General features: G+C 39.7%; 1 protein-coding gene across 7 annotated transcripts in view; it reads left to right on the top strand.

Annotated features, from left to right (window-relative positions):
- The window catches only part of LOC106091484 (ras-related and estrogen-regulated growth inhibitor), a 45,297-nt gene extending 19,791 nt beyond the window's left edge, over positions 1-25,506 (top strand). For all 7 annotated transcript variants that reach the window (XM_059360834.1, XM_059360832.1, XM_059360829.1 and 4 more), the window contains exons 3-5: positions 8,949-9,005; positions 14,511-14,584; positions 24,957-25,506. In XM_059360834.1, coding sequence (XP_059216817.1) covers positions 8,949-9,005; positions 14,511-14,584; positions 24,957-25,364 — 539 coding nt within the window. In that variant the 3' untranslated portion in view covers positions 25,365-25,506. The remainder of the gene's footprint in view (positions 1-8,948; positions 9,006-14,510; positions 14,585-24,956) is intronic.
- The last annotated feature ends 346 nt before the right edge of the window (positions 25,507-25,852 follow it).

Below are 25,852 nucleotides of genomic sequence, written 5' to 3'. Positions count from 1 at the left end.
TTTGAATCACTCTGCCAAATCTTAGCATGGGGGCTGCCCCTTTAACAACAGACGTTTTCCCATTGCTACGTTCGGCCGGGCCGAATCTTCTATACCCTCCATCATAAATCGCATTTGTCGAGTTCTTTGTGTGGTATCTCTTTTTTAGGCAAACATGGAATAATGTAGTAGAACTGTTATTCTATTGGAGCTATATCATGTTATAGTCCGATTCGGACCATAAATAAATTGAAATTTATATGGGAGCTGTATCAGGCTATTGATCGATTAAGACCATATTAGATACGTATGTTGAAGGTCATGAGAGAAGCCGTTGCACAAAATTTTTTGCCAAATCGGATGATAATTGCGCCCTCTAGAGGCTCAAAAAGTCGAGATCCCAGATCAGTGTATATGGGAGCTATATCAGGTTATATGCCGATTTGCGCCATACTTCGCACAGTTATTGGAAGTCATCACAAAACACCTCATGCAAAATTTCTGCCATATCGGATGAGAATTGCGCGCTCTATTGGCTCAAGAAGTAAAGATCCAAGATCGGTTTATACGACAGCTATGCCAGATTATGAACCGATTTAAATCATACTTATCACAGTTGTTGGAAGTGATACCAAAACACTACGTGCAAAATTTCAGTCAAATCGGACAAGAATTGTGCCCTCTAGAGGCTCAAGAAGTCAAGACCCAAGATCGGTTTATATGGCCGCTATATCAAAACATGGGCCGATTTAAACCATACTTAGCGCAGTTCTTGGAAGTGATATCAAAACACCACGTGCAAAATTTCCGTCAAATCGGACTAGAATTGCGCCCTCTAGAGGCTCAATAAGTCAAGACCCAAGATCGGCAGTTACAATCCCAACCCTACGATTTGACACATTTGCAATCCCAACCGACCTACATTAATAAAAAATATTTGTGCAAAATTTCAAATGTTAGTGCGCTTTCGACAGACAGACGGACGGATGGACAGACGGACGGACATGGCTAGATCGACTTAAAATGACGTGACGATCAAGAATATATATACTTTATGGGATCTCAGAAGCATATTTCGAGGTGTTACAAACAGAACGACGAAATTAGTATACCCGCATCCTATGGTGGAGGGTATACAAATCAATTTGTGTTTGTTTATTTGTGTGATGGTGCATAGTGATCTCGTGGTGAAAATAGGGTACTATATTTTTTGATATCTGAAGGGGGGGCGGACCCTCTCCCTTACCCTAATTTTCAGAAACGCCAGATCTCGGAGATGGGTGGTGTGATTTAAGCGAATTTTTGGATGAGGTACCCAGGGGGGATGCCCCACCCTCAAAATCTACCAAATATAAATTTTGACCAATCACGACAATATGGGACTCAAATGAAAGGTATTTGGGAAAAGAAAACGTATCTGATATCCAATTGTGGGACCAAGTGTTGGGGGACCACCCCAACCCCCAAAACACCCCTAAATCAGATATATTTACCGACCATGGCAATATGGGACTCAAATGAAAGGCATTTGCGAGTAGAATACGAATCTGATATCCAAATGTGGGACCAAGTTTCTGGGGGTCCACCCCTTCCCCAAAACACACCCCAAACAGGACTTATTTGCTGACCATGGCAATATGGGGCTTTAATTAAAGGTAATTGAATGTAGAATGATAATCTGATAGCCATGTGTTTGAGGGGCCGCCCCTCCCAAAAACACCCCCCAGAGAGGACAAATTTACGACTATAGCATTATGGGGCTCAAATGAAAGGTCTTTGGAAGTAAAGCGCGAATTCGGGAAAAGTGTCTATAGGGATACCCCACCGCCATCACACCACCCATATAGGATGTATTTGCTGACCATTCCAATATGAGGCTGTAATAAGAAGTATTTTATAGTGGAACACGATTCTGATATATATTTTCAGAGCAATGTCACTGAACGGCCGCCCGATCCCCCAAACCGATCATTTTTGCCAACAATGGAAATATGGCGCTCAAGTGAAAGGTATTTGGGAGTAGACCACGAATCTGACATCAAAATTCGGGACCAACTGCCTAGGGGACTCCCACCTCCATAACAACCACCAAATAGGAAGTATTTGCTCACCATGACAATTTGGGTATGGATCTCGATATTGATCATTTTTAGGGTCCAAACTCCAAACCGGACATATATGCAGACTTTTGCAAAAAGGCGTTTAAAAGACAGGTATTTGACGAAAACGAAATTGATATCCAATTTTGAGGCCAATGGCAATATGGGGTTGAAATAAATGATATTTGAGAGTAGTTAGGGTTAAGTGTTTGGGGACCTCCCCACACCCCTTCCGCACAAAGCATAATTTTGTTCCATATAAATTCGTCGGTGGGATTTGTCAAAATTATTCAAAGCCAACCGGCAACCTTTAACGTTTCTCCATAAAGATCGGATGTAGCTGCCAAACCACTGACCGGTGTGTTGCATCAACCCTTCAAATGGCCTGCTGTTGCTCTGTGTAAATGGCCAACTGGACAATGCTATTGATCACGCAATATTAGGGTGGTGCATAAACACCGGCCTCTCATGTCAAATGAAGAGGTCTGTTGAATGCCCAACAAACTAGGGGGTGGATATGGGGGGGTAATTGCTCAGCTATCCTCCCTTTACTGTGAAAAGGTATGCATTTTTCTATTGTGGACATGATTGTTTTCATACACTGGTGTTTCTTTCATACTATCCCACCTGTGTAATACTGGCGTGTTGGAAAGGTGTGTTCGTTGTTATGTTGTTGTTGTAATTTTCCCAGACCTGCTGCATTTTCACAATTTCCACCTTACTTTTGTGTGTTATCGCCGGCTGTTATTAGCTGCAGTCGTTACTCCTTTATTACCTGCCGGTATTTGACCTCATTTTACTAATTTATATGCTTACGAATACCTTTTGGTCGGTTTTGGCGCGAAGGGGGGAATGTCATTGCAAGTATTTAGGTCAATACATATAGAGATGGATGCACTTCATTAAAAACAAAAAACATAAAAAATGACTCCACATTGTCCGATGACGTAAGTTGAAACAATTCGTCCAAGGACATTTTGGAGGAAAACAAATTTGTTGCGTTAGATACAAGGCAGCTAAAGTAGGGCACACGTATGAAAAGATTGACGACCTTAAGCCTAGTATTGTTAAAAGAATTAAACTAAGTAAAATAAAAATAAAAAAAATTAAATAAAATAAAGTAGAATATAAATAAGAAAATACAAGATATATATCTAAATCAGAACCGATTTTAATGAAATTTTGCGCACGTATTGGAACGACAAATAAATCGTGTCGTGCAAAATCGGACGAAAATTGTGGTTTTAATAGGCTAAAGTCTATTTCGGATGAAAAATATATCGGGGACCTATTTCTGAATTTAAACCGAATTTTATGAAATTTCGCACACGTATTGAGATGTCAAATAAAACACCCCGCACTACATCTTTTTAAGATCGGACTAAAATAGTGGCTTCTACAGTCTTGAAAGACCTTATCGGACTTTAAATTAAACAAGTTGCGCTAAATTTTGAAGAAATGTGGCCAAAATTGTGCCTACTACAGCCTTTGAAGTCCAAATCGGATGAAAGGTATATATGGGAGGTATATCTAAATCTGAACCGATATGTATGAAATTTTGCACACCTATGAAGACGTCAAATAAAGCACCCCGTGCCAAATTTGGTAAAGATCGGACCAACATTGTGGTTGCTACAGCCTTAAAACTCCATATCGGATAAAAGATATATATGAGTGCTATATCTAGATTTGAACCAATTTTTATGAAATTTTGCAGTCGTATTGAAACTTCAAAGAAAACACTTCGTGCAAAATTTTGTAAAGATCGGTAAAAAATTTTGGCTTCTACAGCCTTAAAAGTCCATATCGGATGAAAAATATATATAGGAGCTATATCTAAATCTGAACCGATATGTATGAAATTTTGCACACCTATGAAGACGTCAAATAAAGCACCCCGTGCCAAATTTGGTAAAGATCGGACCTACATTGTGGCTGCTACAGCCTTAAAACTCCATATCGGATAAAAGATATATATGAGTGCTATATATAAATTTGAACCAATTTTTAAGAAATTTGCAGTCGTATTGAAATTCCAAAGAAAACACTTCGTGCAAAAGTTTATAAAGATCCGACCAAAATTGTGGCTGCTATAGCCATTATATTCCATATAGGATGAAAGTTATATATAAGAGCTATATCTAAATCTGAACCGATTTTGCACACGTATTAAGATGTCAAATAAAACACCTCATGGCAAATTTTGTAAAGATCGGACTAAAATTGTGGCTTCTACAGCCTTTAAAGGCCATATCGGATGAAAGATATATATAAGAGCTACATCTAAATCTGAACCGATTTCGTTCAAAATCAATAGCGTTCGTCCTTGGGCCAAAAAAGAGACTTGTGCAAAATTTCATGACAATCAGACAATAAATGCGACATGTAACTTGAATACATGGACAGACCGTGGAAAGATTTTCTTTTAAATGTCCCACTGGCCACGTCCAAACATCTAGGCAAGTGCGTAGCAGCCAGTCGCTCGAGCTTCTTAGAGCCAGATTCCTTCATCTTTTAGAATGTTTCCAAGACCTTTCGGATTCTTGCAGAGCAATCGGCGAAACCTGGACTCACTCCTTCTACCGACTGGCAAAAACAGACCCATGAGGCCCTCTTGGACGATTTCACCTTGCTCTTGTACTAGCTTAAGGAATCCCTGTACAAGTCCCAGCCCGCACCATAGAAACATTTGTAATATCGCTGAGATCGTAGAAAACCCAAGATCGTATAAAAAACGATTTAACCGGTTTTTAATAATCTCAAAAAATTTTAACCGGTTTTTTTAAAAAAGTTTATTTTTCGTGTAGTTCGAAAACCGGTTTTAGCAAAAAGGTCTATATTGATCATTCTTATATGCGGGCTATATCAAAATAAACTACTTTATCCCATTTTCGAGCTTAGCCTGCTTTTGGATAATTATCTCCATTTTTAATGGCTGTAGCGTGATTTCAACAGACAGACGGACGAACAGACAGACGGACAGATAGACGGATAAACGGATGGACATTTTTAGCTCGTCTTAGATTTTTACAATGATCACGACTATATCTACTTTATAGGGTCGGATATATATATTGCAATGTGTTGCAAACGGAAAACGGACATTCAACCATCCTTCGGTGGTAGGTATAAAAATGTTTTATCATTGAATATTTTACACATCGGGGAATACATATCGAAGCTCCAAACAACAGGCATTAAATTCGGCCGGGCCGAACTTTGGATACCCAACACCTTGGGTATATATGTAAACCCCCCTTTCGTCACAATCCAATGAAAATTGGATAGCTTATGCACCCAAATTCGGCACGGACATTGAGTGGTCTTTTAAGTATAAATCACTGTTGAAGTTTGAATCTCAAATTTCAACAAAATCGGGTTATAAATAAAACTGTTATGAGCTTCAGACCGCATAGCAGGCATATCGGTCTATATGACAGCTATATCAAAATACAGTCCTATTTTTATCATATTTGGGTCGGATGGTTGGTGGCCTAAAACTACTCACTGTTTCAAATTTCAGTGAAATTGGATAAAAAAATAATGTTTTTATGGGCTTCAGACCCTTTATCGGGAGATCGGTCTATATGGCAGCTATATCCAAATATTTTCCAATTCAAACCATATTTGGGGCGGATGTCGGGAGACCTACAACTATCCGCTGTTTCAAATTTCAGCGAAATCGGGTAATAAATAGGCTTTTATGGGCTGCAGACCCTTTACCGGGAGATCGGTCTATATGGCAGCTATATCTAAATATAGTCCGATCTGAACCATATTTAGGTCCTATATTAGGAGGTCTAAAACTACTAACTGTTTTAAATTTCAGCAAAATCGGATAAAAATAAAGCTTTTATAGGCTTCAGACCCTTTATCGGAAGATCGGTCTATATGGCAGCTATATCTAAATATTGTCCGATCTGATGCACTGTTTCAAATTTCAGCGAAATTGGGTAATAAGTAAAGCTTTTATGGGCTTCAGCCCTTTATGGGCAGATCGGTCTATATGGCAGCTATATCTAAATATAGTCCGATCTGAAATATACTTAGGTCATATGTCGGGAGGCTTAAAATAACCCACTGTTTCAAATTTCAGCGAAATCGGTTAAAAAAATAAAGCTTTTATGGGCTTCAGACCCCTTATCGGAGGATTGGTCTATATGGCAGCTATATCTAAATATTGACCGATCTGAACCATATTTGAGGCGGATGTCGGAAGACCTAAAACTACCCGCTGTTTCAAATTTCAGCGAAATCGGGTAATAAATAGGGCTTTTATGGGCTTCAGACCCTTTATCGGGAGATCGGTCTATATGGCAGCTATATTAAATTATAGTCCGATCTGAACCATATTTGGGTCAGATGTCGGGAGGCCTAAAGCTACTCACTGTTTCGAATTTCAGCGAAATCGGTTAAAAAATAGGGCTTTTATGGGCTTTACACCCTTTATCGGCAGATCGGTCTATATGGTAGCTATATCTAAATATAGTCAGACCTGCACTATATTTGGGGCGGATGCCGGGAGACCTAAGACTACCCGCTGTATCAAATTTCAGCGAAATCGGGTAATAAATAGGGCTTTTATGGGCTTTAGACCCTTTATCGGGAGATCGGTCTATATGGCAGCTATATCTAAATATAGTCCGATCTGAACCATATTTAGGTCCTATATTAGGAGGTCTAAAACTACTCACTGTTTTAAATTTCAGCGAAATCGGATAAAAATAAAGCTTTTATAGGCTTCAGACCCTTTATCGGGAGATCGGTCTATATGGCAGATATACCTAAATATAGTCCGATCTAAACCATACTTAGGTCAGATTTCGGGAGGCTTAAAATAACCCACCGTTTCAAAATTCAGCGAAATTGGGTAATAAATAAAGCTTTTAGGGGCTTCAGTCCCTTTATTGGCAGATCGGTCTATATGGTAGCTATATCGAAATATAGTCCGATCTAAACCATATTTGGGTCAGATGTCGGGAGGCCTAAAGCTACTCACTGGCGGACATGCTAACCTCTGCGCTACGGTTGCCTCCAACTCACCGTTTCAAATTGGATCAATATCGGAGAATCGGTCTATATAGCAGCTATATCCAAATATGGTCCGACTTGGCCCGTTCAAGAACTTAACCAGTGTGCATCAAAACGACGTATCCTTGCCAAATTTCAGCTCAATATCTCAATTTTGGATGCCTGTAGAGTGGCTATAACAGACGGACGGACAGACGGAAAGACACACGGACATCGATTAATCGTCTTAGAATTTTACGACGATCCGAAATATATATACCTTGTAGGGTCGGAAATTGATATTTCGATGTGTTGCAAATGGAATGACTAAATGAATATACCCCCTATCCTACGGCGGTGAGTATAAAAAGCAATCGATATATGTATGTCCCTAACCTAGTCAACATCTTTTCATGTTGCAAAGATACGACAACACTCGACATCTCGTTAAGAAATCTAGAAAGTAGGTTCTACAGTTTGGACATATTTCATTTCAGAATATTCACCATAAATGAAACAAGTAAAAGCGTGCTAAGTTCGGCCGGGCCGAATCTTATATACCCTCCACCATGGATCGCATATGTCGAGTTCTTTTCCCGGCATCTCTTCTTAGGCAAAAAAAGGATATAAGAAAAGATTTGCTCTGCTATTAGAGCGATATCAAGATATGGTCCGGTTTGGACCACAATTAAATTATATGTGTAAAATGTCAGCCAATTCGAATAAGAATTGCGCCCTTTGTGGGCTCAAGAAGTAAAATAGAGAGATCGATTTATATGGGAGCTATATCAGGCTATAAACAAAATTTCAGGCAAATCGGATAATAATTGCGACCTCTAGAGGCTCAAGAAGTCAAGATCCCAGATCGGTTTATATGGCAGCTATATCAGGTTATGAACCGATTTGAACCATATTTGGCACAGTTGTTGGATATCATAACAAAATACTACGTGCCAAAATTCATTCCAATCGGATAAGAATTGCGCACTCTAGAGGCTCAAGAAGTCAAGACCCAAGATCGGTTTATATGGCAGCTATATCAGGTTATGGACCGATTTAAACCATACTTGGCACAGTTGTTGGATGTCATAACAAAACACGTCGTGCAAAATTTCATCCCAATCGGATAAGAATTGCGCACTCTAGAGGCTCAAGAAGTCAAGACCCCAGATCGGTGTATATGGCAGCTATATCAGGTAATGGACCGCTTTGAACCATATTAGGCACAGTTGTTGGATATAATAACAAAACACGTCGTGCAAAATTTCATTCCAATCGGATAAGAATTGCGCACTCTAGAGGCTCAAGAAGTCAAGACCCAAGATCGGTTTATATGGCAGCTATATCAGGTTATGGACTGATTTGAACAATACTTATCACAGTTGTTGGATGTCATAACAAAACATGTCGTGCAAAATTTCATCCCAATCGGATAAGAATTGCGCACTCTAGAGGCTCAAGAAGTCAAGACCCAAGATCGGTTTATATGGCAGCTATATCAAAACATGGACCGATATGGCCCATTTACAATACCAACCGACCTACACTAATAAGAAGTATTTGTGCAAAATTTCAAGCGGCTGGCTCTACTCCTTCGGAAGTTAGCGTGCTTTCGACAGACAGACGGACGGACGGACGGACGGACGGACGGACGGACAGACGGACGGACATGGCTAGATCGACATAAAATTTCACGACGATCAAGAATATATATACTTTATGGGGTCTCAGACGAATATTTCGAGTAGTTACAAACAGAATGACGAAATTAGTATACCCCCCATCTTATGGTGGAGGGTATAAAAATGCTCTGATATAAAAACATTTACTCAAATTTTATTTTTCTTTTCTTTTTTGCAGCGCTTATAGTACGATTTTTAACTAAACGCTATATAGGAGAATATGACCATCAAACAGGTAAGCAAAAAATGAGAATTGTAGGAAACAAAAAGAAAAAAAATGAGAACCATCATCAACACACATCATTTAAACCAATTTTCTCATGCAACTAGCTTTTAATATAATTAAACCCCTGCCTCCTGTACAATAACTAAATTCATAAAATGTTTTAAAGTTTTTATTAGCACATTTCATACGCCATCGAATACGAGGGGCCACTACTACTAGCTTAGCCGGAGTGTGTGTGTGTGTGTGTGTATGTATGTGTAAATATTTGCTGCCACAAACACTCCATGTTGGAAAACTAAAAATGTCCTTGCCATGTACGTGCCTTAGCTGCGTAATTAGTTTCTTCACTGCCTGTAACATATTGAAGCATTGGGGTCTTGGTTGAAACCTTACTGCCATATTTTATGATTGCAGGTTGGCAAGGCAATTTTTCTCGCCTTCATTGTGTGTTCGGTCTATTACCCTACACCACTTACATTGCAAGTATTTGTCGTTCATTTGTGGTGCATGAAGGGGAGGTATTGAACTTCTGACTAATTTGTTAAAAAAAAGTGCAGAACGATCAAATTTATTCAATTGTTGTGTTAATCTGTTGTAGCTGAGAGATTTTTACTTTTTAATTGGCATATCAAGGCGGACAAGCCTTGTTTTCCCCCTACCAAAGAATCTGAAAGCTCCTCTCATCATTGAATATCTTTGGTGGCAACCCACCGGTTTCGGCAGCCTCTCTGTCTTCTGGAAAACTGCTATCCTGGGTGTCAGTGTCTAGCGTCGGTCCCAAATGGCCCATCTGGCAACCACCTAGCACCCTTAGCACAGTTACTATGCAGTAAACTACTGTCTGGCTAGGTTATATCCACAAATTCAAAACTTTCATCAGGAATTGTTTCGGGACATCATTGAACGAGTTAGTACAGAACGTCAAAGTTTTTCGGCATGTAAAGTTGTTATAACCTCTCTCTAATTTGTCCTTTCGTTTGTAGTACCTCGAAATATTGGTTTAAGAACATATATTTTTGATCATTATGACTTTTCGAGTCCATCCAGACATATTTGTCTGTCGCAGCATCTGTGCTTAAATCGGCCGGGCCGAATCTTTGGTACCCACCATTATGGATTTAACCTCAGTTTGTAGTTGAATAATTTTTGTAACAATCAAATCGGGAATCGATTGCGGCTTCTATAGTCATAATCGGTATCGGTATTTAGGTAGGTCTACATCAATTATAGGCCAATTTGGATCATACTTGCTGGAAGTCGTAACAGAAGTCCTTATGTCAAATTTCAGCCAAATCTGGTGAAAATAAGTCATATGTGGGGATCGGTTTATATGGGGATTATATTAGGTTATAGCTCAATTCGAATCATACAGGGTGGACCAAAGAAGAAGAAACTCACTTACTTGAAAAGTCAATAAAAACAAGTAAAAAGGCGTTAAGTTTGGCCACCTCGGGTATACATGTAAACCACCTTTTGTCATAATCCAGTAAAAAAGGCATAATTTATGCCCTCATAGCAGCTATATTGAAATATGCTCCGATTTGGACCAAAATCGACACGGACTTTGAGTGGTCTAATAAGTACAAGTCATTGTTCAATTTTGTAGAACAAATATTGGGTTTTTGGTAGCCATATTCAAATATAGACCGATCTGAGCCATATACAATACGGACGTCGAAAAACCTTCCTTAAGTCACTGTGTCAAATTTCAGCGAAATCGGATTATAAATGTGCTTTTTATGGGGCCAAGACTTCAAATCTATATATTGGGTTGCCCAAAAAGTAATTGCGGATTTTTCATATAGTCGGCGTTGACAAATTTTTTCACAGCTTGTGACTCTGTCATTGCATTCTTTCTTCTGTCAGTTATCAGCTGTTACTTTTAGCTTGCTTTAGAAAAAAAGTGTAAAAAAAGTATATTTGATTAAAGTTCATTCTAAGTTTTATTAAAAATGCATTTACTTTCTTTTAAAAAATCCGCAATTACTTTTTGGGCAACCCAATAGCAGCTATATCCAATTCTAAACCGATGTAGGTTAAATTGAAGAGGGCTGTCGAAGGGCCTAACACAACTCACCAAATTTCGGCGAAATCAGACAATAAATGCGACTTTTATGGGTCCAAAACCTTAAATCGAGAGATCGGTCTATATGACAGTTATATCCATTTCTGAACCGAACTGGGCCAAATTGCAGAAAGTGGTTGGAGAGCCTTACGCAACTCACTGTCGTTGACATCGGACAATAAATGCGCTTTTATGGGCCCAAAACAATATATCGAGAGATCGGTCTATATGGCAGCCATATCAAAATCTGGACCGATCGAAGTAGAATGTCGAAGAGCCTAACACAACTCACTGTCCCAAATTTTTGGCGACATCGGACAATAAATGCGCCTTTTATAAGCCCAAGACCTTACAACGAGAGATCGGTCTATATGGCAGTTATATCCAAATCTGGACCGATCTGGGACAAATTAAGGAAAAATGGAGAAGGGCCGAACACAACTCACTGTTCCAAATTGTAGCAAAATCGGTTAATAAATGTGGTTTTTATGGGCCTAAGACCCTAAATCGGCGGTATAGCCCATCTTCGAACTTAACCTGCTTATGCACAAAAAAAGAATCTGTGCAAAGTTTCAGCTCAATATCTCTATTTTTAAAGACTGTAGCGTGAGTTCAACAGACAGACGAACGGACATGGCTAGATCGTCTTAGATTTTTACGGTGATCAAGAATATATTTACTTTACTAGCCGAACCGGGCCCGCTTCGCTGCACCTTCTTTAACTCTCTAATATCTTTTTAGGGTAGGGACACTTCGCTCTGAAAGCGGATATCGAATTCGTGCCATTGTAGCCTATGACGCTGAACGCGTTCGAATCCTGGCAAGAACATCGGACAAAGCGGCATTGGCGACATTTGCGAGGTACAATGCCATGCATGGTCATTTAAAAAATTGTCCCCAAAGAGGTGTCTTACTGCGGGACACCGTTCGGACTGGGCTATAAAAAAGGTCCCTTATCATTGATGTGTGATAATTTGCCCCTTCTCGGTTCCAGATGGTAATGTTCTTCCTCAGTGTAATGTTCTAATTAGGGGAGGGATGGCACCTCAGACATTTAGAATCAAATATGGATATTAAATTCGTTCTTTATTCCCATCGGAAATTAAGTTAAATTTAGGGGGTGCTTTAGGATGTAACCCAAAACACCTGGCTTCAAAATTGGATATGAAATTCGTTTTTTACTCTCAAATACCATGTATTTGAGTCCCATATTGTCATAATGGGTCAAATAACCCATTTGACGTATCTTCAGGAGAAAAAGCGCCACCTAGACTTGAACGCAATTTTTAATGTTATATTCGTAATCTACTCTCTAATACCTTTCATTTGAGTCCCATATAGCCATGGTCGTCTAATATACCTACTTGGGGCTATTTGGGGGTGGGCGACCTCCCATTATTTGGACCTAATGTTTTATGCCATATTTGTAATCTACTGCCCAATACTTTTCATTTGAGTCCCATATTGACATGAACTTCAAATATATATGTTTAGAGGAGTTTTGTGGCTGGGGGGCGGGCCTTTGGGTACTTCAACCCTAATTTTAAAACCATATTCGTTTTCTGGTCTACAATGCCTTTCATTTGATACCCTACATTGTGCCCATCGGACCACTTACGGATAGTGGTGGCGTTTTTGGGGTAAGGGGGAGGGTCCGCCTCCACCCAATATCTAAAAATTATATAGCCTATGTTTCCTTTCAGACAAACACACACAATCTCTGAAAGTTTTAAGAAAATCGTTACAGCCAAGTATCATATAGTCATAATGGGCCTAATGGCCTTTTTGAGGGTTGGCGTGACCCCCTATACTCCGATTTGATTTTGTATGCCAAATTCGAAATCTACTCCCGAATAACATTAATAAAATAACATTCATTTGAGCCCCATATTGAAATGAACGTCCAGTATGTCTGTTTGGGGGAGTTTTGGGGTTGGGTCGGCCCCATGGGTACTTAGACTCAAATTTTAATACCATATTCGTATTCTACTTTCCAATACCTTTCATTTGATACCTACAATATATTGTCCCGATCAGTCCACTTTTGATTTTGGGTTGTGTTTTTGGCATAAGGGGGAGGGTCCGTCCCCCCTCCGATACCGCGAAAACGTATATATCCCATGTTTCCTTCCAGACCATCCTACACAATATGCGAAAATTGCGAGAAAATTGGTTCTCCCATTTTTAAGCCTATACGGAACAAACAAACCGAGTCCCATATATCCATGATTGGCTAATGTGCCCATTTTGGGCGTTTTTGTGTGGGTAGGGTGAACCCCTTAACTTCGACATGATTTTGTATGCCAGATTCGTTATCTACTCCCGCATACTTTTCATTTGTTACCCATATTGTCCTCATCGGCCGACTTTTGATTTTGGGTGGTGTTTTTGGGGTAACGGTGGAGGGTCCGCCCCCTTACGCTATGAAAAAATTATAAAGCTTATTCCTACTTTCTGACCATATTCGTAATCTACTCCCGAATTACTTTCATTTGAGTCCCATATTGTCATGATCGTCAAATAAACCTATTTTAAGGGGTTTTGGTGCTGGGGCGCTCCCCAGATACATAAACCCAACTTTTATTATGAAATTCATACTGCACTCTTGAATACCTTTCATTTGAACCCCATATTGTGCCGATCGATCCACTTTTATTTTTGGGTAGTATTTTTGGGATAAGGGGGAGGGTCCGCTCCCCTCTCGAGATTTAAAAAAATTATATAGCCTATGTTTCTTTCCAGACCAACCTACACAATTTGTGAAAATTACAATGTAATCGGTTCAGCCGTTTTTGAGTCTATACGGAACAAACAAACACAAATTGATTTTTATATATAAAATATATATTGGGTTGCCCAAAAAGTAATTGCGGATTTTTTGAAAGAAAGTAAATGCATTTTTAATAAAACTTAGAATCAAATATACATTTTTCTACACTTTTTTTCTAAAGCAAGCTAAAAGTAACAGCTGATAACTGACAGAAGAAAGAATGCAATTACAGAGTCACAAGCCGTTGAAAAAATTTGTCAACGCCGACGATATGAAAAAACCGCAATTACTTTTTGGGCAACCCAATATGTACTTTATTGGGTCGGAAATGGATATTTCGATGTGTCGCAAACGGAATGACAAATTTAATATACCCCCATCCTTTGGTGGTGGGTATAAAAAGTGACGTAGTGCTCCTCATAGTGGGCATCACTTAGACTTTTGCCTTAACATCCTTTTCGCGTTGCTTTAACTTGCATGCTTTTAATAAATTCGCATGATTGCGCTACTTTTATAGCTGTTGTTGGTGTAATTGTGTCTAAGGATTTTCGCATATCTGTTTTACGGTGCTTCGTTATCCTTTCTCTTTCTTTTTCTTCTTACTTTTTTCGTGTTTGTTTTTTTTATTATTTTTATTTCATGACTGACTCTCTACTTGGATGTTTGCCTTTAATTCCAGAAAATCGATACAAACATGAAGCCATTGTTGATGGGGAGCCCGTACTGTTCGAGTTGCTCGATACTTGTCCCAAGGTAAGCATATTGTACTCGTCATGCCACCATGTTTCACATTTTCCTTGCCGCTGACCCCTTAGTGCGAAGTTTGAGTGACTGTGTATATCCTGGTTGCCATTGGCAACCAAATTGCTACCTTTTGTGGTGCAATTATGAATAAAAACATATTACTGGAGGTCATAAGCCTTGTTGAGGGATTATTTTTAATGATGATTTAAATCCTGGGCAGTTGTTTTCTTGTTTGGTGTAGGTTTTGGTTTCTTATTGAAGAAACAGGTGGTTACGATAACGACTAGAGTTAAGATATTATCCTTATTCATTTATTCTACTAAGTTACAAGTATAAATTATTCAAAGTTATTATTTAGTTTTGCTTTAAAGTGGCGCCCAACGAGGGGCATGAAGGATTAAGAAAATTTATGCTATGGTTGCTGCGGCTTTGACTATTCGCGGGCATATTATCTTTAACAGAAATTTATTGAGGAGTGTCAGAGTATCAGAGTATACACAAATGAAGAAATGATTGTGTACAGAAGTGACTCAATTCCACCGTTTAATGGGCACCTAAAATCCCTAATGCGTGACTGTACTCAAAATAAAAACCGCATGCCTGAAAGACGTAAGAATTGCAATTGTGCGTGAGTTTTTTGATAAATAGTTAACCTAAGTCATGGGGAATGAATTATTTGCAGTCCCTGGTGGTTATTGATACCTGCGACCAAATGAAGAGAAGATGTGTTATTTACAAAGTCTTCAACTGTCAGAAGAACTGAACTCAAGTCCAAAAAAATACATTTCTTATTATGAAATATACCTTAGGTTAGTCTAGGCTAGGTTGAAAAGGGGGTGTAGATGTTAATCTGCCCCATGTCTACAAATACAAATTTCGCCCATGAACATTCCACTAAGGAACAGGGGCAAACTTCTCACATATCAATGAGTGCAGTCCGATTCCAGTTTTAAGCTCAATGATAAGGGACCTCCTTTTTATAGCCGCGTCCGAACGGCGTGCCGAAGTGCGACACCTCTTTGGAGAGAAATTTTGCATGGCATAGTGCCTCAGAAATTTTGCCAGTATTTGGAGGGGAAAACCACCGCTGAAAATTTTTCAGATGGTCTCGCCAGGATGCGAACCCAGGCGTTCAGCGTCATAGGCGGACATGCTAACCTCTGCACTATGGTGGCCTCCGCCCCATATCACTATGGACATACACCTTAGCCAGTAATCGGCTTGCTGTGCGCTCTAAAATCCAAACAGTAACCTCTAAAATGAAAATTTTAAGTTAGGAATTCCGTGCTACTAAAAAAATTCTTAACTGTTTTCCATACCACTCCCCTAAGTTGGTTCATGCCTGGTATCGTGTGCCCGTCTAAGTACCGGTGTCTTTTAGCTGCGCAAGCCGGGAAATGACATAGGAAATGCTCCAACGCCTCATAATCCTCCGCACATGCCCTACACATGCTAACATTTGCAGCACCGAATTTGCATAAGTGAGCTCGTTGTCCTATATGTCCCGTTATGACACCAAAAGCTATACTGACCTCCTTCTTACTTCCTTTCAGTAATAGCGTCGTCCTCTCACGTTCCGGATTACCCCACTCCCTTAAATCGGACTGCGTCGGCCCGAAAGGCTTCGAGTAAACCAAATTTATTGATGGCAGTTCTCCAGCCATCATTGCGAAGTCGTCTGCCCTTTTATTCCCCCTTACTCCGTTATGGCCAGCACCCAAACGATACGGATTGTGCCATCCACAGAGAAGGCGTTAGTCTCCTTCATACACCGCAAGATTGTTTGTGACTTTACCCTCCTTACTCGCCGTCCTCGCGTTAGTACCACACCACCTCACGCATTCCGTGATCGCCCGGATCTCCGCCTACAGGACAGTATTATCGTCAGGCAGTCTAAAACAGATCTCAGTCCCTGATTTCTTAATATAGACCCCAGGCCTTCTCTGTTCTCTAGCTTTGATCCATCCGTGAAACATGATCTTCCAGATGGCAATACTAGGGTTCCGTCAGTTCAAGACTGTACCGCTGGCAGCAGTGTCTCGCAGTCGACCTCAAGTCTCGTCTTAGGTATCCGATCGGAAACCTCTTCCCTTCCTTCCAGGTTTCCTATCGTCGCCTCGATTATACCGCGATGGTATGAGCTGGAGCAAGTGGGCTATCCTCGGATTCAGGCCCCAATCGAGCCTAAGGCCCGTCTACATAGTGCCCAACGTATATGAGCCTTCTCAGTACGCTCCTGAATGCGACACTTCCAATTAAGTTTCCTATCCAAGATCACTCCTAAGTATTTGACCTTGTCAGATATAGAAATCGCTATATTGAGGAAACGTGGTGCGTTAAATTGGCCCCCCTTCGTTTTCCTCGGGAACAGGCATACTTCTTTCTTCTCTGGGTTAACACTGAGACCCCTGGTTCTAGCCCAGTCATATGCCATATGCAAGACCCTTTCGGCCCTTCTGCATAGCTGATCCGAATCCTTTCCCTAAGAAGTATTAAGGAACACTACCCTAAGTATGTTCATGTCTGGAATCGTATCCCTACCTAAGTACCGATGTTTGTTAGCCGCAAAAGCCGTTCAACGCCATGGGAAATGCTCCGACGTCAAGATCTACCCCACATGCCCGACACATGCTATCACTCGCCGCACCGATTTTACATAAGTGAGCTCATAGTCCTATGTGTCCCATCATGAAACCAAAAGCTATACTGACCTCCCTTTTACTCCCTTTCAGTAATAGTCTCGTCTTCTCACCATCCGGATTACCCCACTCCCTTAAATCGGACTGCGTCGACCCGAAAGGCTTACCAAGTTTATCGACGGCAGTTCTCTGGCCTTCACTGCCAAACCTCGTCCGCTCTTTCATTTCCCCTTTCTCCGTTATGGCCCGGCAACGCCTGAGCTCCGCCAGTCCAAGACTGTGTCGCTGACAGCAGTGCCTCACACTCAACCTCAAGTGTCGTCTCAGGTATCCGATCGGAAATCTCTTCCCTTCCTTCCAGGTTTCCTATCGTCGCCTCTATTATACCGCGATGGTATGAGCTGCTTCCATCCTCAATCCATTCTCCCATCGCCTTAAGTCTCATAGCCGCAGTGGCTGAGAGAGGCGCAGAGGCGTAAATAACTATTGGTCTTATCACGCTTCTGTAGATCCAGTGACTATCCTCGGATTCAGGGCCATTTCGAGCCTACGGCCCGTCTACATAGTGCCCAACATCTGTGATTGTAAATGGGCCATATCAGTCCATGTTTTGATATAGCTGCCATATAAACCGATCTTGGGTCTTGACTTCTTGAGCTTCTAAAGGGCGCCATTATTATCCGATTGCAACGAAATTTTGAACGATGTGTTTTGTTATGATATCCAACAACTGTCCCAATTATGGTTCAAATCGGTTCATAACCTGATATAGCTGTCATATAAACCGATCTTGAGTCTTGACTTCTTGAGCCACTAGAGGGTGCAATTCTTATCCGATTTGGCTGTAATTTTGCACGAAGCATTTTGTTATGACATCTAACAACTGTGCCAAGTATGGTTCCACTCGGTCTATAACCTGATATAGCTGTCATATAAACCGATCTGGGGACTTGACTTCTTGAGCTTCTAGAGGGCGCAATTCCTATCCGATTTGGATGAAATTTTGCATGACGTATTTTATTATCGGTTCATAACCTGATATAGCTGCCATATAAACCCATCTGGGATCTTGACTTCTTGAGCCTCTAGAGGTCGCAACTATTATCCGATTCGCCTGAAATTTTGTACGAAGGATCCTCTCATGGCCATCAACATGCGTGTTTATTATGGCCTGAATCGGTCTATTGCCTGATACAGCTCTCATATAAATCGATCCCTTCGTTTTACATCTTGAGCCCCTAAAGGGCGCAATTCTTATTCGAATTGGCTGACATTTTACACAGGTCTCCAACATATAATTTAATTGTGGTCCGAACCGAACCATATCTTGATATCGCTCTAATAGCAGAGCAAATCTGTTCTTTTATCCTTTTTTGCCTAAGAAGAGATGCCGGGAAAAGAACTCGACAAATGCGATCCATGGTGGAGGGTATATAAGATTCAGACCGGCCGAACTTAGCACGCTTTTACTTGTTAGATATCGGATGGTGGCTGACCCTCCCCCATACACCAAAAACGCCACCCAAAACCAAAAGTGGACTGATAGGCACAATATTGGTATCAAATGAAAGGTATGCGAAACTAGAAAATGGATATCGTATTAAATTTTGGGTCCAAGTCGCAGCGGGCCGCCCCAACCCCAAAACTCCTCCAAACATATATATTCGACGTTGTTATCAATATGGGACTCAAATGAAAAGTATCCGGCAGTAGATTACAAATATGACATAAAAAATTAGGTCCAAGTAATGGGAGGTCGCCCTATCCCCGCTTTTCCTCCTAAAAGTACGTCTAGTAGGTTAATTGACCCATTATGGCAATATGGGGCTTAAATGAAAGGTATTTGAGAGGAGGAAACGAATTTCATATCCAATTTTGGGGGTACACCTTAAATCACGCCTTAAACTGAACTTTTTTTCCGACCATGGCAAAATAGAGCTCAAATCAACCGTAATTGGGAGTAAAGAACGAATTTGATATCTATTTTCAGGGCAAAGTGCCGGTGGCCGCCTCATCCCCAAAACATACTCCAAATGGTTCATACTTAGGGATTTGGGAGTGGACACGAATTTGATATCAATATTTGAGTCGAAATGTCTCCCCTTAAAAGCACTTCTCACCTGATCTCGGAAATTGGTAATGCGATTAATTCGAAATTTTTTGCACTCTAACAGTCACCAAAAAGAAACATGGTTTCTATTGTTGGGGACGGGTGCAGCCGGGACCGCCCAAACCCCGCCAAATGGATATATAGACCAATCACGACAATATAGAGCCATATGTTTGGGGAGCCGCCCCACCCCAAAATACCTCCCTATTATATAAAAGCTATTGTATTTGGGGTGGAAATTTATTGATTTTCGGGAAATTTTTATTCATTTTCGGGACAAAGACCCTGGGGTCCATCCCACCGCTAAACACAACTTATTTACCGATCATGCCATAATGGGACTCATATGAAATGTTTCTGAAAGTGGAGCCTAATCTTATATTTTCTTTAATTGCCAAGTGACCACCCCCGAAATACCCCCTAAACCGAAATATTTGCCAATACGTTAATATGGGACTCAAAATTTGCCCAGGTACCGAGAAGGGGCAAACTTTTCACACATCGATTAGTGTTTTCCGATTCAACTTGAGTTTATCAACGATAAGGGACCTTTTTTATAACCGAGTCCGAAGGGCGTGCTGCAGTGCGACATTTCTTTGGGGAGAATTTTTTACATGACCATGCATGGCATGATAGCTCGGAAATGTCGTCAGCATTAAGAGGGGATAAACACCGCTTTAAATTTTGTCCGAAGTTCCGCCAGGATTCGAACGCAGGCGTTCAGCGTCATAGGTGGCCGAAGGCTACAGTAGCACGATATCCACATTCAGGGCGAAGTTTCCCCTGCCTAAAAGGATATTAGAGACTTAAAGAAGGCACAGCAGAGCTGGCCCTGTCCATCTAGTCCTTAATATGAAGTAAAAAAACATTCGCCAAAGAAAATATTCCTTGAAAATTTGGAAGATTGACCATTTTTCCACTAAGTTCTTCATCTTTGGCATAAATCACTAAAAATTACATTTTTTTAGTGAAAAGATAAACCAAAACAGTAAATCCCATTATTAAAAAAGCATTTAATTGCCCCATTCAACAATTTTTCTAAAGCACTTTCCATTTGCCCTATGGGACATGTGTGTAATAAGGGCCTATTTCTACCTTAACAAAATGTTGTTGTTTACCTCTGGGCCATTTGTAATACAAACCATTTGCGCAATTAACAATTAACACCTTTTTTGGCTTTGGTTGTGGTGTGGCATTATGTTTACCTACTCTAATGAATATGAACACCGAAGGAACCTAAATACACACAAAACACTAAAAACATCACCACAAAGTAGGTCAAATGACAGGAAATTCGCACGAAAGGAAAAACAGCAACAGGAAGTGAAAAAAAAAATCACTTAGAAGGCGAAAGTACCTTAGCAGTAGAGGGCTTGAGTGTAAAATAAAAAAAAAAGAAGAAAGAAGAACACAAATGAAGACAGATGTGGTAATGCTGGTTTAAGGATATTGACTGGCATGAAGTTATAAATGGTGGCAAATGTTGAAGGCGAAAAGTGAATGAAACCAAATTGGTTACAGTAATTATAGAAAAGCATTAAAAAAATATTTTTATTAATTTGCTATACTTCTAATAAATCAAATGACTATTAATAACTACCTATTAATGGTCCTGTGTTAGCATGTCCGCCTATGAAGCTGAAAGCCTGGATTCGAATCCTGGCGAGTATATCAGAAAAATTATCAGCGGTGGTTTTCCCCGAGTAAAAACTTCTCTCCAAAGAGATGTCGCACTGCGGCACGTCGTTCGGACTCGGCTATAAAAAGGAGGCCCTTATCATGGAGCTTAAAACTTGAATAGGACTGCACTCATTGATATGTGAGAAGTTTGCCCCAGTTCCCTAGTAGAATGTTCATGGGCAAAATTTGCATTTGTATTTTGCAATCCTGTTTATCTTGTCACGAATAAAAATTTTGAAAACATTTTCATTTAAAACCAAACCTTACGGTAGCCATCTAATGAATCAGTTGGGCAACCATTGATTTGGTAGCTATCCCTGTGGTGAATGCCAAGCAAAAACACATAATTTTGAATGCGCTTAGACAATAACAAGTAAAAGTGTATTAAGTTCGGCTGGGCCGCGGGTTCGCGGTATCTCTTTTTAGTCAAACAAAGGATAAAAGAAAAGAATTGCTATGCCAATTGAATTGAAGGTTGGAGACCACAGTAGAAGTCATCGTGTAAAATTTCAGCCAATTCAAGTAAGTATTACGCCCTTTAGGGGCTCAAGAAGTAAAATAGAGAGATCGGACCATATTTGACGCGTATGTTGGAAGTCATTGTAAAAGCCGCTGTAAAACATTTCAAACAGATCGGATAAGAATTGCGCCCTCTGGAGGCTTAAGAAGTCAATATCCCAGATCGGTTTATATGGCAGCTATATCAATTTATAGACCGATTTGAACCATATTTGGCACAAGTCATGCAAAAATTTCAGCCAGATCGGATAAGAATTGCGCCCTCTAGAGGTTGGAGACCACAGTCGGTTTATATGGCAGTTATATCAGGTTATGTTCCGATTTGCGCCATACTTAGCACATTTATTGGAAGTCATAGCAAGACACCTCATGCACAATTTCCACCAAATCGGATGAGTATTGCGCCCTCTATTGGCTCAAGAAGTCAAGATTCAAGATCGGTTTATATGACAGGTATACCAGATTATGAACCGATGTGAACCATACTTAGCCCAGTTATTGGAAGTGATACCACAACACCACGCGCAAAATCGGACGAGAATTGCGCCCTCTAGAGGCTCAAGGAGTCAAGACCCAAGATCGGTTTATATGGCAGCTATATCAAAACATAGACCGACATTTACAATCCCAATCGACCTACAAAAAGTATTTGTACAAAATTTCATGCGCCTAGCTTTACTCCTTCAAAAGTTAGCGTGCTTTCGACAGACGGACGGACGGACGGGCGGACATGGCTAGATCGACTTAAAATGACATGACATACCCATATGGGTATGGGGTCTCATACCCATATTTCGAGATGTTACAAATAGAATGACGAAATTAGTATGCCCCCATCCTATGGTGGAGGGTATAAAAAAAAGGAAATTTTTAAATTGTTCTTAATTTCTAACTATTTATTACTTTCTTCCATATACACTCCATTGCGAAAGTAGAGAATACAAAGAAACCTAGCCTACTCTAGGTGGAAACGTTTTAAGACTCCTGAACTTCAGGAAGAATTTCGCACGGCCAGGAATAAGGTTAATAAAGTTATTAATGATGCAAAGTTACGATATTTTTCATCCAAATATTATTCGGCGTTAGACACGAGAAGCAAGTGGAAGGTTATAAATGATATCGGAGTTGGTAAATCCAAGGCGATTTCTACCTACCATGGAGATATCAACGAATTGAATAGATCTTTTGTTAATATTCCGACCTTGGATATAGACACCACTTTCTATCAAGTCACTAATAGGGTAGTGGACAACACACATGTTGACTGCAGTTTTGAGTTTAGATGTGTATCGCACGATGAAGTTATACATAGTCTTATGTCAGTGAAGTCTAATGCCATTGGTCTTGATGGTATTGACCCAAGATTTATTAAAATACTGATTCCTTACCTACTACCTTATTTTACTCATCTCTTTAACTCAATTCTAATCTCCAGTAGATATCCGAGTATCTGGAAACGATCAAAGATAATTCCTATCCCTAAATCCAATGGCGATTTTCGTCCGATTTCGATATTATGCTACCTCTCGAAAGTTTTCGAAAAGATTTTACATAGACAAATGTCTGAATATCTCCAAAGGGAATCGCTGTTATCTGATAGACAAACCGGGTTTCGAGCTCATTATAGTTGCGTTAGTGCATTAGTTGAAGTTTCGGAATCGATAAGGAGTAAAATTGATGATGGTAATGTTAGTTTTCTCGTCCTTCTTGACCATTCAAAGGCTTTCGACTCGGTTGATCATCGTAATCTATATATGAAGCTCAGAAGATTCTTCAAGTTCAGTGATACTTCTATAAAGCTTTTTCAATCGTATCTCAGTAATCGGCAGCAGTCAGTGTACGTAGGAGATGCCATATCAGAGTCAATAATAGTGCCCAAGGGGGTTCCCCAAGGCTCTATAATAGGTCCGCTTCTTTTTTCACTTTACGCAAACGATCTTCCAAGCCAGCTAGTCCACAGTCAGATCATCATGTATGCTGATGACGTTCAGTTGTTTCTTAGCGGTTCTGTTGATGATATTGGTGAATGCGTTACAAAACTCAACCAGGACCTTTCACGTGTTTATAACTGGGCCACAGCAAATGGTTTATTTCTGAATCCTCATAAATCGAAAATTATTGTTTTTCACAAGAGTAAAAGATTTACTCTACGAGACTTGGATGTCACTATAAATCGTCAGAAGATTGATATTGTGTCTAGTGCGAAGAATTTAGGTGTAATTTTTAATAGCTCATTGACTTGGTCTAATCATGTGAATGCTATAGCAGGGCAGACATATGCAAAGCTGCGTACACTGTGGATCACACACTCTTATACACCTATTGAGGTTCGGACTCTATTAGCGAAGATGTTTCTAATTCCTGGTTTGATCTATGGCTGTGAACTGTTTGCGAACTGCGATTCACTAAGCCAACGGAAATTGAATGTAGTTTTTAACAGCATTATTCGGTATGTCTATGGTGTAAGAAGAAATCAACATATTTCCACCATGGCGAATTCCCTTTATGGCTGTAGTTTTGACAATTTACTCAGAATCAGATCTCTACAATTCCTGCATAAGATCATTGTGACACAAACACCCAATTTCCTCTACGACAAATTAGTATTCGCCCGATCTAGAAGGGGTAGAAAACTTGTACCTTTTCGAAGAAGGAGTCTAGTATCTAAATGGCAATTTTATACGAGTACCATACGTCTTTGGAATACCATTCCCCACGAAATCCAAAACATCAGCAACGCGTCAGACTTTAAGAAAAGACTTTTTATTCTTCTTAGTAACTAATTATTCAAAAATTGTTTTTCTCTCCTTTTAAACATTGTTAACTTCTTCCTTAAAGTGAAAACTATTTTAATTTATTATTTTTCTCAATAATTTGTATTTCCATCATTAATATTCAAAAAATTTTTTTACATTTCTTTTATATTTCCTTAAAATTTTTATATTATTTTTATTATTATTTTTTTCAAATGATATATGACTGTTCTTATAAGCCTGCACTATAATTATAAGATTTTTTATCTTGTTGTGTAGGTATTCATCAAATAAATAAATAAAATAAATAAATAAACCTGTCATCGTTTACACTTACAGCGACAGCAATGATTACTGTGGCATGCAATATGTTATAGTCATCATCACCACCATGCTGGCCCATTTCTACAATTGTCCTTGGTAAAACTAAAACTAATTCACAAATTCCATAGCTGTAGAAAGTAAAAAAGAACAAACAAAAAAGAAGAGAAATGACACGTTTAGCTAGGCGACCTTGTAACTCGTTGAAGCATTTGTCTGTGTCAGTTTTTATTTTTTCTATTTCACGTTTATATCTGTCATAAACGCATTATACGAAATGATGTCATATAAATGAAATAAAATGTTTTGTTTTTTCTTCTTCCTCTTCTCTTTTCCCCCACAAACCCTAATACGTGCAGGCTGAAGATGAGTTTCCCAATGCCGCTGAACTAATACAATGGGCTGATGGTTTACTGCTGGTCTACTCCATCACCGACCGCAACAGTTTCAATTACATAAGACGAGCCAAATCAGACCTACAATCCGATACCCCTGTGCAACTGGTGGCCAATAAGGTGGACATGGTACATTTGCGCCAGGTCAGTAGGGACGAAGGCGAAATATTGGCCAAAGATTTCGAATGCAAATTCAGTGAAGTCTCTGCAGCAGACCATGTGGATCAAGTGGCCGAGGTGTTTCTGGAATTGTGCAAAGAGGTAATAGCCTCAAAGCGTAAATCGAAACAAAGTCTGCTGGAGCGCATGTTGGGCAGCTCACGTCCCTACAGTCGGGGGAAGAGTGACAGTAATCTGCCGAAGGAGTCCTGAGATCTGGTAACGCAAAAGATCCCTAATAGGGTTTAGTTTTCAATGCGAGAGAGTATAAAAATATGAAATTATGATTTTTTGTATTTATTGTTGATATTAGTCAATTTTTAATAAATTTATTTATATTATTTATTTTATAAAATTAAGGGATTTTATTTTACAACATTAAGATATCAAATATGAATAATATCATATACCTTGATTGAATTGAATTTATTATCATTAACATTGCCATAAATGTCATATCGGCTGACTGAAACCTCTAAACGACTTTCCTAGCATTCAAATGAATTCATCGTAACGGTCAACTGTACATGTCAGCCAAAGCTGTAAAAGCTTACCATGAAAGCTTTATGTCAGTGCTATTAACAGAAAGCTTTCGTATATATTGATACATATACAGGCGTAGACATAACATTATGAACGATTGCGTGTGAAAAACGATGAAGCTTTTGAAATTTCGTTACATATTAATTTGAATTTCATGT

The sequence above is a fragment of the Stomoxys calcitrans genome, chromosome 1, assembly GCF_963082655.1.
Source record: "Stomoxys calcitrans chromosome 1, idStoCalc2.1, whole genome shotgun sequence".
NCBI lineage: Eukaryota > Metazoa > Arthropoda > Insecta > Diptera > Muscidae > Stomoxys > Stomoxys calcitrans.
The sequence above is the reverse complement of the archived record's forward strand: the minus strand, read 5'-3'. Positions and strand labels throughout refer to the sequence as shown.